Source organism: Nematostella vectensis, chromosome 6 (genome assembly GCF_932526225.1).
Source record: "Nematostella vectensis chromosome 6, jaNemVect1.1, whole genome shotgun sequence".
NCBI lineage: Eukaryota > Metazoa > Cnidaria > Anthozoa > Actiniaria > Edwardsiidae > Nematostella > Nematostella vectensis.
In genome coordinates this window covers 9,917,516-9,934,829 of record NC_064039.1, presented here as the reverse complement: position 1 = coordinate 9,934,829, position 17,314 = coordinate 9,917,516, and the positions used below count along the sequence as shown (strand labels likewise).

General features: G+C 38.2%; 2 protein-coding genes across 3 annotated transcripts; one reads left to right on the top strand and one right to left on the bottom strand.

Annotated features, from left to right (window-relative positions):
• Positions 1-575: 575 nt before the first annotated feature.
• On the bottom strand, positions 576-11,375 carry LOC5519805. Of its 2 annotated transcripts, none has more exons than XM_032364774.2 (28): positions 11,268-11,375; positions 8,531-8,584; positions 8,395-8,428; positions 7,860-7,903; positions 7,767-7,789; positions 7,461-7,504; positions 7,326-7,389; positions 7,030-7,066; positions 6,932-6,952; positions 6,826-6,852; positions 6,725-6,751; positions 6,507-6,610; positions 6,375-6,415; positions 6,070-6,111; positions 5,871-5,905; positions 5,726-5,794; positions 5,621-5,631; positions 4,980-5,157; positions 4,633-4,789; positions 4,287-4,414; positions 3,850-3,966; positions 3,588-3,650; positions 3,434-3,515; positions 3,074-3,155; positions 2,663-2,792; positions 2,349-2,423; positions 1,893-1,973; positions 576-921 (listed from the first exon to the last, which is right to left on the bottom strand). In XM_032364774.2, the coding sequence occupies exons 1-28, from the start codon at positions 11,304-11,306 to the stop codon at positions 817-819; spliced, it is 1,914 nt and encodes a 637-aa protein (XP_032220665.2). In that variant the 5' UTR covers positions 11,307-11,375; the 3' UTR covers positions 576-816. The 2 variants fall into 2 exon arrangements, with proteins under 2 accessions (XP_032220665.2, XP_032220667.2); XM_032364776.2 differs by lacking the exon at positions 11,268-11,375 and adding an exon at positions 9,011-9,442.
• Positions 9,472-15,505, top strand: LOC5519804 (CD151 antigen). The gene is made up of 7 exons (XM_032364778.2): positions 9,472-9,611; positions 11,275-11,466; positions 11,834-11,908; positions 12,503-12,598; positions 13,028-13,183; positions 13,606-13,689; positions 14,558-15,505. Exons 1-7 carry the CDS (start codon positions 9,531-9,533, stop codon positions 14,609-14,611), a joined length of 738 nt encoding a protein of 245 aa, XP_032220669.1. The 5' UTR covers positions 9,472-9,530; the 3' UTR covers positions 14,612-15,505.
• Positions 15,506-17,314: the final 1,809 nt, after the last annotated feature.

Genomic DNA, 17,314 nt, shown 5'->3' with positions numbered 1-17,314 from the left:
TCAGAGCATCACTGCACAAGTGCATGACTTTTGAAATACCACTTTGCAGAAGTAGGTGACCTTTCGGAGCATCACCCTGCACGAGTGCGTGACCTTTCGGAGCATCACCCTGCACGAGTGCGTGACCTTTCGGAGCATCACCCTGCACGAGTGCGTGACCTTTCGGAGCATCACCCTGCACGAGTGCGTGACCTTTCGGAGCATCACCCTGCACGAGTGCGTGACCTTTCGGAGCATCACCCTGCACGGGCGCGTGACCTTCCGGAGCATCACCTTGCACGGGTGCGTGACCTTTTGGAGCATCACCCTGCACGAGTGCATGACCTTTCGGAGCATCACCCTGAACGGGTGTGTCCTTTCGAAGCATCACCCTGCACGAGAGCGTGACCTTTCGGAGCACACCCTGCACGAGAGCGTGATCTTTCGGAGCATCACCCTGCACGAGCGCGTGACCTTTCGGAGCATCACCCTGCACGAGTGCGTGACCTTTCGGAGCATCGCCCTGCACGAGAGCGTGACCTTATGCAGCATCACCCTGCACTTATATTTGGATGCCAAGGAGGATATACCATACAAACTTTGATAATTACTTATTGTCCTTGTCAATAATTGTATCATAATTGTAACATAATCGGTAAGAAAATTATACAAGAAAATTCGATTCAAGAAACATTTATCCAATAAATAATTCTGTTCAATAAATAATTCTGTTCAGGAGGGGCCTGCTCCGAATTTATAACAGCATCCTCGCTATAATTTGGTAAATAAAATACTGCAACAAAAATAGACTTAGTGCTTTTTAGATATTAATGTGGTTTACACCAATATTGCTTTGGTTGAGATGCTGGATTTCCTCTTTCTTGCTGGGGCATCGCAGTCTTGGAAGGCTTCTTGGCTGTCAGAAATATCAAACTCTTTCGTCTATTACAAAAAAAAAAAAACAGTCAACCAAAACGATAACTTGTGCAACACGCGCTACCATAGCCACTAGCCTCGTTCCCAGGGGTCTTGTGACAGCAATCTGTTGTCAAACATTCTCTTCGATAAGCTGTCCCTATGGCGAGCGGCAAAACAAAAGTGACGTGATTAACCCCTACAAGCCTCTCAACCAATAGAAGCCAGGGAACGAGGCTACGTGGACACCAAGACAATCCTCGCAGCTCCGCGTCAGATAGCAACTTGTAGAACCCTATAGACATTTGCACAGCGTTTGGGTCTGTAAAGGCCACATATCAGGTGAGTTTTGTTTGAAAAATGTAGACCTCGGTCACGTGTGAGAGGGCTTTATATCTAAGGCGGGGAAGGGGGTGGGGAGTCTAGTTAAGTGGTCTGTATCTGGATACAAATTTGATACACCAAAAACTGGAAATCGACTCTGCCAAATTTTCGTCTTTAATAAGACTTCTTCAGGGCAGACTCAAATATATGACTCAAATATATACTCAAATATTTGAGTTTGCCCTGAAGAAGTCTTATTAAAGACGAAAATTTGGCAGAGTCGATTTCCAGTTTTTGGTATATTGTATTCGTTGTTCTGGTACGAGATCGCGAGAGTTTGGGCTTTTTGATTCTACTCTTGGATACAAATTTGAATATTCCTAGTTTTTATCCAGATGCAGACCACTTTACTAGACTCCACACCCCTTTCCCCGCCCTAGATTTATAGCCCTCTCACACGTAGTGTAGACTTTTGACAAGCACAAAAACTCGATGGATTGAGTAGGCATGTTTTGGAAACAAGGAAATCTAATAATTGGTGTTGTATGTATGTTTTAAAAACAAAGTACTTTTATTGCAGACGTCTCAAACACTAGCCCAACAGAGCAAAAGAAGCTGCTTTGAAGAAGCAACCTGAGATACGATGAGTCACCCAGCAGAATGCATAACTCTACCTTGTCTAAAGCTGATATCGCTCGTTTTCCACCCTTTTTCTTCTGCTTTGTTGGTGAATCAGTGTCTTTTTCGTCGGCATCCTGGATGCAAATAAAAATAAGCCTTAAAAACTACTATCATCATCAAGGCCGAGATACACTTTTCACCATAATGATCACCATACATCATCCCGTAAAACAGAGCTGGCGCAGTGTGGCTAGCGCGTCATCGTAAGGGCCTCTCGCCTCTCTGAAACGGGTTCGATTCCAGCAATGTCAGAGCCAAGCATTGGTAACCTTTAATGGATAGTTGATTTGATTTATCCATATTCTTCGAGACGAATGTTTACTTTCGGTCGTATAAATGCTATTTGCCAATCTCCATTTGCCATTTACACTGACAACCTTTCTTGAAATAGGTGTATACCATTAAATATATATATATAACATTACAGTATTACAACTTAAAACACTAACCGTATTTCTCTTGGTTCTTCGGCGTCCGGACACATCCATCATTGAAGCTTTCTCTGTGATGCTATCAATGCTTTGCTGAAAGAGATAAAAAGGGGAGTCAGAGAAAGTAATTTGGTGCACCAAACTAAATTGTTTTATCAACAAATCCATGAAGCTACAGCTAACCCAAGTAAATATGGCACCAATTTGATACCATCGTTAGGAGGAAGGGTAGACAAGGTTGTAGTTGATAGCCAGGGACAGTTTGAGTATTGTCGAATACGTTTTAATCCTAGATAAACTTTATAAATATCGTGATTAAAGTGAATTCATACCGCTGTTTGTCGGGTCCCGGTGTTCTGTGATTGCGTGTTGCTTAAGTGTTTGTCTGACACTTTTGGCTTCTTTATGTACTCTTTCAGTTCCTCCTCTTTGAGCATTGTCTTGTTCACTATCTTGCCCAGTCTACAAGTATAAAACAAGAATCAAAAAGTCGCATATGGACGCATATGAGAAGTGATGAAAATGGGTGTGACGCGTTTCCCATATGTTATAATAGTTATATCAAGTACAAAAGTAAAAGGTATTGAACTCCATATCGATAAGTGTCTGGCTATCAACGCCAATCTTTCATCACTCTAAAATATTTTACTTTGCACAGACATTCTTTATGTGGAGACCGCTGGTGGGATTATGGGATCGCAAAAGAGAGTTTGATAATCATCCATTATGAAAGCAACACCTACCTTTTTCCTTTCGCTGCTGAACGAACAAAGCCTTCCTTTTCCAGCTTGTTAACCAAACCATGAGCAACTGTCATCTCCACACCTGTTCAACATTTTTTTAGCCAGCATTTTCAGCGTAAAGAGCCGAGGGAGCCCAGAGGGATGGGGGTTGTTTTTGAAATTCCCCTACAAGATTGTTGCCACAATTCATCTTCTTTGAGTCGATTGACGTGAGGACAATCGTCCATGTGCCCTTGACTACAAGCTTAGGGAAATATCTACACTAAACGAAGACCCTGCGAGATTAACAAAAAAGTTGAAACCTTGCTCCCGATTCGAATTTCTGGGACCGCGCTATAAAGAGCATATGAAGATCATTACCAAGTCGGCGTGACATTGTGGTAGGTAGAATTCTGCTCATCTCGCTGCATGCTAGCAACGCACGTCTCCATAACGCTGCAGCCTATGGAAAATGGAATTACTTTAATATGCTTCTATTATATTCTTTAGATAAATTGCGATATCAGATACTAACCTGGAGCTCTACTGAGCCAAGCTCGCCAAGTAATGCATCCGTGCATTGTGGCTGTCCCGGTTTCTGTAGTATAGAAAATATAATATTGGTAGTTTACTCATCTCAATTGAAAATAACAAGAACATAAGCCCGCATGAGGGATTGATTGATTTTTCCTATCCCTTTCCCGGCCCAACGAAGGTAGAAACAGTCGCGGGACACTTTTAAACACAGAATTAATTACCACGAGTATTTTTCAAATTAGTCCAGCAATGCAAATTACCCTGCAGCATTTCGCACAAACGTGGAAGTCCGGAGCCTGTTCTTCTTGGAGAATTCCATAACAGACGGCGTGCTCCCAAAACTTGCAGATTCCGCACATGATCATCAAACCGTCATCCTACCGGGAAAAACAACAATCTAATTTGAAGGAACGGTGTTGCGTTTTTTGTTTTCAGTTGCGTTGCAAGTTGCAAGAAAAATAGAATTCGTAACATTGCGAATTGCTCTGTGTATCATGTTTCTTCCATCTGCATTTTATTTCCATTCGTCATCGTTTCATTTTAGGAAAAAGATGCAGGGAAAATTGCCCCACGGAAAACTTGAAGCTCCATCCTACGCACAAGTGTTGACTTAGCCAACAAATGCGCAACAAAATAACAATAACCGAAATAAAGAATGCGCTATATTTTGCGCTCAGTTCATTTACCCAAGCCTCACCTCGTTATAGCCACACGCACAACTGACAGTATCGTCGGTCTTTTGCATGTCTTCCTCGATATTGGGGGTCTCCCCGGATGGCTGGCTTGAAGCACGAGTACTTACACCACCTGCAGTCCCTCTCAGACCTAAGGAAATACGACGCACTGGTCTCTAGCACACCAGACATGGGATTGTACAGGAGGAAATAAGTAAAAATATTCCAACAGCCCCATCCATTGACATTGAATACTTCAGCGTAGTGCCTATTTGATTTGTGCTTAGCAAAAACAACTATGTACTCTGTCGAGTACAACACACAGTCAAACGTCGTATCTTTGTGTTCATCAGACATTTGATAACCTACCTGGTGTATTTGGGCTTTCTATTGGCACCTTGTCACACTCCATCCCATCGGGTACAATCTGCTGAGAGTCATTCTGACGCTTGGCGCTTTTTCTAGTAGTCTCAGTGAGAGTTGTCGGCGGGGTGTGGTCATCCACGGCTCCGAATTCGCGGAAATGCTGTAAATAAAAAAAAATGTAACAAAACGCTTTAAAGCATCTGATTTATATTTTTGACCGCGCGTCAATTGCCAAATTATTTCTTTGAAAAAACTAATTTTCAATAGGAAATCGCAGAATCGTTAGCAACATGGGGAAATATTAGTCAAACGTAACTATGCCGTATCATTGGTGTGCTGCTGGATATTACCGTCACAGGCGTGTTATCCGTGTGATCTAGTGGCATCTGGGAGTCTTCCTCCATCCCCTCATCAACATCCGCGTTGTTTCTAATAAGCCCGCCAGCATCCACGCCTGTCGTATCGTCTTCCTCGTCATCCTCCTTCAGCTCAAATTGGTGAAGCTCGGTCTTTATCCGTAGCTTAACCCTGTTAAAAGCAACATATTAATTAAGGTTCCAGTTTACGCGCCTTACAAAAAAACGGTAACTTTTGCGCAAGATTATCATGTAACACCACTCCGTAACAGACCCGGCGAAACCTAGATTTTGGTCGGGTTTTTTATGGGAACTCACCGGGTTGGAAATTTTGTCACCAGGTCAGTGTGGTTTCCAACTAACTAGTCGGGTAAGAAAGAAACTGTTCGGGTTGATTTTTTAGAAATTTCATCGGGTGCCGTGGACGCTAAAAGCTCGCCGGGTCTTTCCCAGAGGGGTGTTATATATTATATTTTATGATATCTATAGATAGATATAGGAAAGATTAATTTTTTGTGAAGAATAGACAGATGTTTCATTACAGAAGCCCTTTGGATCCTCGAAGTTAGTGATTCAATGAAAGTGAAATAAAAAAGAGTTCAATATAAACAATATGAATAAAGCGTCATGCTTACGTGTGGAAGGGCTGTAGTTATCCATGAAAACATGCAAACAAAAACAAAAGTGAAGTTAAAGATGCCATCTAATGCTGATTGCATAAAGATTTGAGCTCTACGAACCGTAGAGACATCTCCAACTTTAATGTTCATTGGCTCATCAGCAAATTCAAACGCACTGCTAGTAGCCTCCTACAATACAAATCATAAGAAAAAATGAAATGTTTTGATAAATCAATTTTTTTATCAGTATACAGTTTGAACAAACCGTGAATCCTGGAGGCTGGTAAGATGAAGGGGTTACTGCAAAAAAAGACAGATAAAACAATTTAAAAAACACTGATGGGTGGTATTTTTACAATTGTACATTTGTATAATCATCTAAAACTAGAACTAGTCCACCACAAAAATGACAAATAATACTCCTTAAAATACATTTGCAATCAATACAATACAAAATTTCCTACCATCATCATAGTAGTACAGTCTCATACTCATCATGACATCGTCTGGAAATAGTGAAGAGGGTAAGTTGGCGGCATATCAGGGGTGTGTCTAGACAAAAATGCAGGGTGGGACCCAACTAGTAATTTAGTTCAAAATCGGCATCCTTAGCTAGTCACTAGACCCATCTAGAAACTTTTTCTATCCAAATGCGTAACACGGTCAACCAGAGTCAAACTCATTTTCTCACATGAGCAGGGTTGCGGGTTCGGACCTCTCAGCCATCCTCTCTGGACACAAGCCTGCATATAGATAATAAGATAGCTACCTGGAAGTGATGTCAGGGTCTGTGTCAAGATGATGATTGTTCTAAAAAACAAGGGAAGATGAGAAGTCGATGTTTCATGTATGGCTTACTAAGTGAAAAATACCTTATAGAAGTAAAATTCCTAAGAAATACCTCAGAAGTCTGATGGTTGCTTTCTTTGTCTCAGCTTCAGTGTAGGCACTTGCTATTTTATTGCCATTGCGAAAAATGCTCATTCCCTCTTTGTTATAGGTAAACTGTAATGTCACATTTCCAAGTGTGCATTAGACAGAATATATAATAAGGGATTTTATGTTTTCATTTTGTAAACATGACACAGACAAAAAGGAGAAACATTTTTTTCTTCATACCTTGAATGTATATGACTCAATAATAGTCTAGGAGAAAAAGTGAATGCAAGTGTTATAACACTCCAATTTCAAATTAAAAAGACAGACTTTTGTGAACTTACATCGGGGTCATCAGCATCAGCATAAATCTAAAAGGTAAACATTTTTTGCATGCTTAAAAAATCAAACAACACAAAAAGATTTTGTGTTTTCAAAATTTACACTTACCCCAATCACAATCATCCTGAGCTAGAATTCAGAACAGAGAATTAAAAACATAACAAAGCTAATCATATGATCAAATGTATTTTATACCCTTAACTTACATATTTCTTATCCAGAGCATCAAAACATCCTTTTATCCTGCAAATCAACACAAAATGTTTGTTAACAGAACACAAGCCCAGGATTTTTCTATTTTTTTTTTTTTTGGGGGGGGGGGGGGGGGCAACATTCTGGAAAAATGGGGCTACTTTTTCCTGGGGGGGGGGGAAGGGGGCTGGTGGGGGTGAGTTTTCTGATAAAAATCTGACCACCCATGAAAGAACAAAATAGGATACCGCCCTGGGCCTGGAACAACTAGTATGTTTTCAAGCACTTTATGTAGATAGGCCACTCCTACCATTGAATCACTTGACAGGCACCTGGGCAGGCACTATCATCCTTCAAAATCTTTAGATTCAAATCTGAAATAAATAGAATAAGTGGAATACTCTATACATAAAATAGTGTAGGGCTTTACTTTAGTTAGATATACCTTCTAGACGCCTGTCACCAAATGCATGCTCTGGGAAGATTGCCCTTCAACAAAAACATAATTAACTCAATCAAAGGGTGTGGTTAATGTTTTCTTTGTTGGGGTACATATTTAATTTCTGGGGGATTTTTTCAAGTTTAACTAATCCAGTAGCTCTAGTAGATGGGTGCATTTTAGAAAGCAGATTGTGGCTATATTACAGATAGACAATAGGCCAGCTAAATCCAACACTAAAAAAAACCCTCTCTGCTTCAAAGATTGCTTGAGGTCACCCCATGAAATAATAAGGTGATGTCATTTTCTTACCTCAAATAAGATACACTTGACACCTGGTGATATGTGATAATACATGAGTTAAATAAAAGAATAAATACTTTCATGATCTCAAAAAATACTTACAGCAACTGCAAGTAGCTTCTTTACAAACAACACTGACTGTTGTTCTAGAGGGACATATTAGAAAATTTGTTCAGTATATGTACAAATCCAACATATTGTTCACTTGCATAAAAAAGCTCTATTAGTAAGGAAATGTAAACAAAAATCTGTGGTTCAGCTACCACTACAGGTGTTTTTAGGCAGGGTGAGTGAGGGGAGTGTGTGATCTGCCTGAAAAAGCCTGCAAGGGCTTTCCCATCAGATAATATTTTCATAAAAAATGCAAAAAAGCTAAAATTTGTCAATTTTTCCTTTCTCTTATCAGTGACCCTTTACAATAAGCCATTCCAGCTATAAACATGCGTGCACACTCACCATGGGAACCTACCTCAACTACCGGCATGCAGCGCATGCTTCGTTTGATGTAGGCTTAAAAAAAGCGTGTGCTGCATTCTGGTAGTTGAGGTAGGTTTATATGGTTTATATGCGCACAAATTTATAGCTGGAATGGCCTATTGAAAATTACTTGTAAATGACCAATGAAATAAAAAAATACCTGTGACTTGTTCTGGTGGAAAAATGCTTGACCACTAGACAAAGATTTGCAAATATAGTTACACAAAGTACTAGAAATAATAAAAAAAGCTAGGAAAACATATAACTTAAGTAAGTAAGCAGATGTTAATACTCACACTGACTGTTTTGGATTCATTTCTAACCATCTGCGCTGTTGCCATTGTTGTTAACTGACAAAATTAATTGCAACAATGTACAAGTTCAGAGTAAGTTACTGAATACTATGTTTAACAGAGTACTAAAATAAAAAAGATATAAAAGTTATTGACAGCTGATCTTATGAATGAAGTGAATTTGTTTATTGGTTATGTTTGCATTAAGTAACTCATATAACGTAGGTAATGGATAAAAACATTGCAGCCTACTAATATGCTTAAACATTTTTTTCATTGGCAACCTTCATACTTATATTCAAATATCAAAACGAAAATAACTTACTCACAACGCTCAAAACTCTGAGCGTGTGTAAAATAAACTTGACGGGAACTTCTACTTTCTCAATTGAACATGAAAAAAACCTTCCGTCTTCTTTTAAACATTTCTTTTCTTGACCTTTGTTAGGTATGTATGTGCGCTCTGGGTGCGTCTTGGCTTACCTAAGTACTCGCTTAGCCGTAAAAATGTAGCTTAGTTTTCTCAAACTTTTAAATGTTTCAACCCCTCTAGAATGCAGTTTCTCTACGGTGAATGAACACAGAATATGACGACAAATAGCAAAATGGCGGGAAAACCCAGTTGGCGCGCGCGCGACAAATTAATTCCCGCCAAAACTTTGGCGGGAATTACGAACACAAAACGAGAAAACGCTTTCAAGAAGTTTCTTACAAGAAAAAAAATACCACCAACATATTGTAGAAATTATAGGAGCATCCCGTCAAAATGAAGGGTGACATCATTTTATTTATCTCAATTTTTTAGGACAGAAATTCCAGGCGGCACCTAGGAATTTCTAGAATGTCATCACGTGACTGTAAACTCATGAAGTTATTGGTTAGTTTGTTCATGCCTTGTATCCGCTCTGTTTACAAGTGATCACGCTCGGCACTTTGTGACAAGATCTGTTATTCGGGACAAACTTTCACGTCTTCTCTCTCTTGAATTAAGAACTTTCACATCATGGATAAACGCAGAAATATTGGTTGCTGTAATGTCACCTGGTTGAAGACCTTCCACATGTTCTTTAATACGATTTTATTGGTAAGTTTCGAGGTGGAAAGTTGAACAGACCTAGTGTGATAACAAGACAGCCCCCTTACATTCTCACGACTGCTCATTTCGATCGTGAGCTTCATTTCATTCACAATCAAAACAGTACTCCCAGATACAATAGATTAAACAGTCGAACGTAACACAGCTTCATGTTTGACGTTCTCTCCAAGCCTGTCAATGCTAGCATTTTTATTTTTCCCTTGACAGACTTTTCTAAGCAAATGTCAGTTTTTGTAAGTTTCAAATTCTTTACGTGCGAAACCATGTACTCGAGTGTTCGATTGCTTGATTTTCATTGCAAATCCTAAAAACAGTATTAATAGACTAGCCGGGTATAATAATCTAAACTAGAATAATAACAGAGTAGGAACGTTGCAAAAACTTTCATATTTATTCAAATTTTTTACATTCAAGATCATAGATAGTTTAAAGTACCACGAAAAAGTTTTATTCACACTCTTAAAAACCAACTAGATTTAAGCAGAATACTAATTTGAAAGCAGTTATTTCATAGAAGTCCCTGTATGTCTTAATAATGGATTTTTCATGCAACATTTTGCTTTCAAGATTATGAATGAGATAGCGTTAAGTCTTTGTATGATAAAGATGTCATTCCAATTGAACGAAAGTCATGTAACAGTAAAGAGGTCACCTATGGAGACTGCATGTCTTTGAGTAATAAGTATTGATTCTTCGGCTTGAATGTAGTCTCTATGGAAGGAAAAAGAAATGTTGAATTATCATTATTGTAATGAAGGGTTTAGGGAAATGTGAGTTTTTTTAATGACAACTTGCAAATGCATAGTAAATTGTTTATATATATAAACATTTTTTGTCCATGGTGTTATTATTATGAAGTAGAAATAAAATGATCAACATAAATAGACAAATTATATTTTAATAGAAATGCAATAGAATGTAATAACTTTTTGGCCTCCTGTGTCGTTTTGACTTGGCCTTATCTTAGATAAGATACCATCATGGTGCCTTTGAAGTTGTTTAATTTATGGTTTCTTATATTATATTATAATTTCAAATATTTATATCATAGAACATTGTGTCAACCCTGCAATCTTTTGTGTTTTTCAATTCTAATCCTAAGGTTTGCCATACCCTAAATTAATCATAAAAATTGGTAAGAACCCTAAAGAGCATGTTCCCTTGACTGGGCCTTGATATGATTCATCTATTCACCAAAAGTTGGCTTGTTTTCTAAGCCAATTCACTATTTTTTATCTTCATCATCCCTCTTTGTGCTTTTCACTATGGTGCAAATGAAAATTGTACAGTTGAATCCTGCTATTTGTGTGTATTAATTAATTGTGAACATTTTTTGCATTTGTTTATGTCTTATGTGGGTACATTTTGGATAGTGCTTTTTTCATTATTCGTTTGCTGATGGGCTACACTGTTTTGAATGTTGTTCCATTATTTGTTCAGCTGATAAGAAAAAAAAGAAACAAGACAAATCCTCAACAAAATGTGCATCTTTGAAACATGAACACAAAAAATGTTCACTGTTACTGGACCAACATAAAGTAATAGGTAATCTTCTCCGTCTGCCCTTTATGCCTTCTTCACCAAAAAAATGAAAACCGTTAACAAAAGAGGATCCCAGATTAGCTAACTAATTTTGTTCCTTACCAAATAGTTCTCCGGCATTGCCATTCTGGCAGTCGGCATATGGGTGATTACCAGTAGAAGCCAGTATAACAGCCTACTGTCCAATGATAACTATGTGACTGTCCCGGGACTCATGATTGCTGCAGGCTGCTTGGTCATCATTGTCTGTGTGGTTGGATGTGTTGCAGTTATCAAGGAGAACCGGTTTATTTTGGTCTCAGTAAGTGTCGCAATCATCTTGTCTACAATCAATAAAAATTATTTTCTTTTTTGTGAAACATTTTGCTTTAAAAGTTTATTTGCCTCATTTCATTTGTGCTACAAATGTCCTGTAGCTGTCATTTTCCGTAGCTGTCCCCTTCGCTAACTGTAGTACCAAGTCATGTTTAGTGTTCATTCTGGAAATGAAGTGTTCGCATCTATCTCTAGTGCCTAATCATGTTAATTAGTACTGATTCTCATCCTGGATTATTTTGTATCCAGTTTTCCCTTTCTAGTGAGGAACCTAATTATGTTAGTTCTAATATTTATCCTGGAAATTGTTTGCCAGTCATTTGATCATTGTTTCCAATTCTCCCTCCCCATAGTATCTGATCATGTTAGTATTGATATTCATCCTGGAGATTGCTACCGGAGTGGTGGCTGTCATTTACAGGTCTGAGGTCAGTAAAGTTACTCTATAAGATATAAACTTGATCTGTAGTATTATTTAATGCAAGAGTTTTATCATGCTCTCTATTATTCTCTTTATAATTGAAAAAAGTAAGTTGAAAGCTCATTTAGAGTCTCAATTTTCATATTAGCATCCTGAATAATTTCCCCACTTGCCCAGGGGTACTTGTTGTCTTGCTCTTTTAACTGTCACATTTTTTATTTCCTGGGAGTTTTTGCTTACTATAAAACTTTCCAGTCACAACTTTGCTGGTCAAACAAGTACAAAATGAAAAAAAAATGCCCTTATTTTTCCTTAAGGGATTAGTTTTAATGCCACAATATTTGAATTTTTACAGCGGCATTTAATTAAGGAGGCTCATGTTCATTGCTTCTCAGAATTTTTTAGGTTAGAGGCCACCCTCTGGAAATACCCATGCAATCAGCAATACCTACTGGATGTATTAATTCTAAATTTTCTTCTACATAGGAAATGTGACCCCATTTTTATCCTAATCTCAAGTCAATTCATAGGCTTTAAGAATTATAAGGATGTCTTTCCACTGGCTAGACACTATATGCTATTGTTATTTTACTCAATCTAGATATCCTATGAACTGGAGGTAGGCATCAGAGGGAAGATGAATCGTTATGGCTTTACTGACGCAGTCACAAAGGCTATTGATGACCTTCAGAAAGAGGTACATAAATTGCAATTTGCGGTTTATGGAAGGGCTGGGGAATACGCACTGAAGAAATACTAAAAGTAGCCATTATTTTTTACAATATTAGTCACTCACTTGAATTCCAGATTGATATTCCCTATTCAAAGCACTAATACTGTGAGGGCAAAGTGCTTACTTTTTTAGATTTTTAGTGAGTGTTTCCCTGATCATCCAGGCTTTATGAACACAAAATAAAAACTACACATTTTGATAACATGTTACTATAAGTCTGCATCAAATTTTAACAAGTTGTATTGAATTTTTTGTTTGATGTAACTAACTAGCTAGAAATTGCTCAAACAAATAATTTTGTTTGTCATGAGCACGAATCCTGCTGTCAGAGAAGGGGATAATATCTTTTAACAATGTTTTCATTTGAATTGAAACTAAAAACTTTTTTTTCAGTTCAAGTGTTGTGGAGACAGAGGAATGGATAGTTGGAATAACACGTCATGGAAACAGAGTGAAATAAGTGGAAATAATTCTGTCCCAGACTCCTGTTGCAAGTCGCCATCCCCAGGGTGCGGCATCAGGCTCCACCCAAATAACATCCAGGAATTTGTGAGTACTACTGTATATTATATACTAGTAGCACATATAGTTGTGATATTTTCTTTTAGAGTTTCACCTTTTACCCTTTTGGAAAAACAGTATATTTAATTGTTTATAGCCAAGATATTTGGTATCCATGATGTTATTCACACCACTCATAACACACCTGATACAGGGCCATAACAAAAAAACTTTTCTTTGGATGGAGGGGGGGAGATAGTTATTCCTCGTATTCAGGGGGAGGGGGAGGGGCGGGAGGTAAGCACCATATTCTTTCAGCTATACTTGGGGCCTGGGGCAGTTCCTCATTAGCTTGTTGCCCCTGTATCTGTGCTAGTTAAGGTCTATGTTACAGGAAATACTTACTCACTATTATATCTGTTATGGTATTATTGCCACCAGGATGACCTGACATTTATCTATTGTTGTAGGGCTGTATAAGCAAGCTTGAGAAGTTTTTCCTGGACAACTTAGCAATACTTGTTGGCGTTGCGTTTGGTCTTGCATTCTCTCAGGTAGGATTTTGCTTCAATTTTCCTCAGAACACTCTTACTGTGCACCCTGTTTAAATCAAATCTAATCCTGACTTGATTATCAAGTATCCCCATGCATATTATTTCATTTCGTGATTTGAATTTGAGATGTCATTCTAACTGCTAACGCTCTGCTCTAGTATTTTAAAAGACCTCTCCTACATTTTATAGACTGTTCTTAAGTCCAATTCAGATGATTGCCGCTAATCAGGCAATGTGGTCATGGAACAAGAATGGAAAAAGAAAATAATAACAAAAATTACATTTATAATAAACATATTCTTTGCTTCAGTACTTGAATAATCCTTCACGTCATTAAAGATCAAATAAAATAGGAGAGGTTGCTATTATATTAAATCCAGGTTGATCTGTCCAGGTGGTGGTTACTTCCCTTTCTTAGCTAAAGTTGAACCTCAATACTGTAAATGATCTAATAATCACCCAGGGCATTTGGATGGTCCGAGGTGGGGGGTGCTCAATAGATTGGAGGTGATCATTACAGTGGGGTGTTCTTTACAAAATATGAAATATAACAAACCCAAGTGCAGTAGGGTTCTAGTCTCAGTAGATAAGATCATGTTAAATTATAGCCTGTGTAGCAAGCATTTCTTGACTAATTAAATTTCATTTATATTACCAAAATTTCTATTGGAGCGGCGTTTATTAGAGAGAGGCGTTCATTACAAACTTGTATGCTTAGAGGATGGTGTTCATTAGATAGGAGACGTTGTTTAGATAGGGGGCATTTAATAGATTGTTTCTAAATTACAATGCTCTTGGTGTGACTACTATTATGTTGATTTTTCTTTTCATATTCTTCCTAACCCCCCTGTACTCATCCTATCCCCAGGTGTTTGGTATTGTTACGGCTGTACTCCTGTTGAAATACATAGAGCCGTACTGAGTGAAGTCCTGAAGCAAGTCCTAACAGGCAGAATTTAAAGTTGAGTTGATATAGATACCTCAGTACAGTCAACTCTAAACTCCCTTATGGGCATGCTTTTATGGTCACTGACAACTACTCTTATTCAAAAATACCTAAAATTAAAAAAATATATATCCAGCCCCAAAGAGTGTCCACAATAGTTGACTAATAGTAAATACTGAGTTGACTAATAGTAAATACTGTTAAGAATTGATCATCTAGCATAATATCAAAGGTAAGTAGTTTTTGTAGAAGTATGACTTCTGGATAGTATTATTCACAAATTTCTCCCACATAAATTTACAGTATATTTATAACATTTGATACAAACGGCCTACAATTGAATATAAATATCCTATAACTGAAAGATATGGCATTTCAAAGATAAAGATTTGATCACTTTTCGTGATCTTATCCAAGGCCTGTTTCGTCTAGTATATATCTGTCATCTCAAAATGTTTTACTTGAAGGAACTGGTTTTCTACCAAAAAGCCAATAGAAAATTTCGCAGCCGAAAGTCCTAATAATTTGTATACATAGTTAGGGATTTATATAGTATAGCTAGGTTTAAGGTCTTTTGACAGCCATGGTTTGTATAAAATAGTCCAACAGAATGTCTGAGTATATATTAATAATTTTGTTTGTTCCACATTTGTGCTACAGTTTTCACGTGTGAAGGCTTGGTCTTAAGAGACCTAACGTTGAATGGAATTTAAGTTTAAGTTAATAACATCACTAGTTTGTCTATGCTGGTTTTTGACAAATTTTTGAATAGCCAATGTATCATACGCTCTCTAAACGTGGTATGAAGTTTTTTAGCTTTTGTATTTTGTGGATTTAAATGCTGATAATAAAGTTTATCAATAAGAAACATTATGTGATATAAATTGTTTGTATTATGTAGAAAGAGTATTTTTTGTTACAGACCTCAACATGATATCTTTTCTGTTGTTTTGGGTTTGGGAATCCTGTCATCCCATATATTATATCTGAGGGCCTAAAGCTCTCTAAGTTATATTTTCTGTTTAGCCGACTTAGCTCTTAGAGGCGCTTCCCACCACCCCCTATAGACTTTCTTATGTTTATAGAGTTCTTTAAGTTTTCTATTGATATAGCTTCCACTTTCTGTAGTTAAGCTGACTGGGTATAGCTTTCTACAGGAGTTTCATTTATTTTCAGAATCCCACCACCCTACAGGAAAATATATCTTTAGAGCTCCGTAAGTTTTGTTTCACTGGGTGTAGCTACACGCTGCCGTTGGGATACGGATGTTTACAGGAGAGGTGCAGGTGCACCCCAATGGTGTTTACGTGGGTATAACTAAGTCCTCGAGGAGATAAGCTTGCAAAGGGAATATTGCTCCTTTTGTACAAGACTGGAAGCGCGCGCACCCCCCCCCCCCCCCTTGGCGGCCAAAAAGTGGGTCAGGAATCTTCAAATAATACTGCGCACCCCCCTTGGCAAATCCTGAGTACGCGCCTGAGCGCTTTGTCTGATAAGCCTTCTGGCGTTTTTTAGTTAAGCCGCGCCAGCGTCCCTAACTCGCCTTATTCTACGCAAATAAAAAAAAACACCAATAACTGATATCTTCTGATCGTCTTCAACCATGACAATGTAGACGAAACTAGCTACTTTCATATTGGTTATCTAGAAATATTTGGGCTAAGTGAAGCTTTGTCTGCACATTTTTTTATACGTGCGATGTAATTTGGATGAATTGGTTATCCGCATATTTCTCAGGGTGGTAAAGGGGGGTATAGATCACGTTTTCACGGACCGAAAAAAGACTTTTTCACATTTCACGGGCTGAAACAAACATCTAGTAATGATAAATAGGACCCAGACTTCCACAGACTTCAGGTCGTATGGAACGTTGTCATGTTGACAGCTATACATTTACCTATTGCCCTCCACCCCTTACCCTGAAAGATTATTGTCATCAAACTTGCCACGGCATTGCATGGCCAATAGATGTATGAATAGAATAAACTATTTGATGCTTTCTTTTCCAATCAAAGATATTTGAGTCTTATTCATTAAGCAGACTTCGAGACACTAGTATTCGGCTCTGTCAAATGTCGTTATCATTACGACTGAAGAAGGTGAAACGTTACAAGCCTTTTTTGGTCAAACTTGCCCTGACCGTCTAAAATTTTCTGCGTTTTTCCCCTTACGATAAACTACCCAGCCCATTTTCAGGAATGGGATGGGGGCATAGGTGATGTTTAACATCGAAGAAGTCGTCCATCAAACGGGTATCATCCTCACATCCAAGTCTCCATAGGCACCGATCATTAGACTTACTGGTTCTACTTATCCTCTTACCACACTTATTATTTCCAAATAATGAATACTCAAAGCCCCCACCCTACTAAGGGAAAGGTCAACAGGAATTTCAGCTTATGCGTGTAATAAAAAAGGTCGCCCTATCTGTTCTCACCAACCTTGTACATGTAATCAAATAGCAATTTAGTATGTAAACAGGAAACCATCGGTCGATACTGTATAATATTCATCGGAGAGCAATTTTATAGGTTTGCTGTATCGGCTGCATTCACCGTACTTTACGATGTTAATAGGAGACCCGAAAACGAAACTCATCAAAGAGTATCGAGTCATAATTTAAAAACCACACAAAGACGGCCCTCGAACACTTACCATGGGCGGTGACAGTGATTGGGC

Excerpts from the sequence above, each read along its gene's own strand:
- LOC5519805 (XM_032364774.2), bottom strand. The coding sequence starts at position 11,306 with ATGCCGACTGCCAGAATGGCAATGCCGGAGAACTATTTG. Across the intron at positions 8,429-8,530 it reads ATGAATCCAAAACAGTCAGT|TGGTCAAGCATTTTTCCACC; the intron begins GTGAGTATTAAC and ends ATCTTTGTCTAG. Across the intron at positions 6,611-6,724 it reads TTGAGTCATATACATTCAAG|TTTACCTATAACAAAGAGGG; the intron begins GTATGAAGAAAA and ends GTGACATTACAG.
- LOC5519804 (XM_032364778.2), top strand. The coding sequence starts at position 9,531 with ATGGATAAACGCAGAAATATTGGTTGCTGTAATGTCACCTGGTTGAAG. Across the intron at positions 11,467-11,833 it reads ACCGGTTTATTTTGGTCTCA|TATCTGATCATGTTAGTATT; the intron begins GTAAGTGTCGCA and ends CCCTCCCCATAG. Across the intron at positions 13,690-14,557 it reads TTGGTCTTGCATTCTCTCAG|GTGTTTGGTATTGTTACGGC; the intron begins GTAGGATTTTGC and ends TCCTATCCCCAG.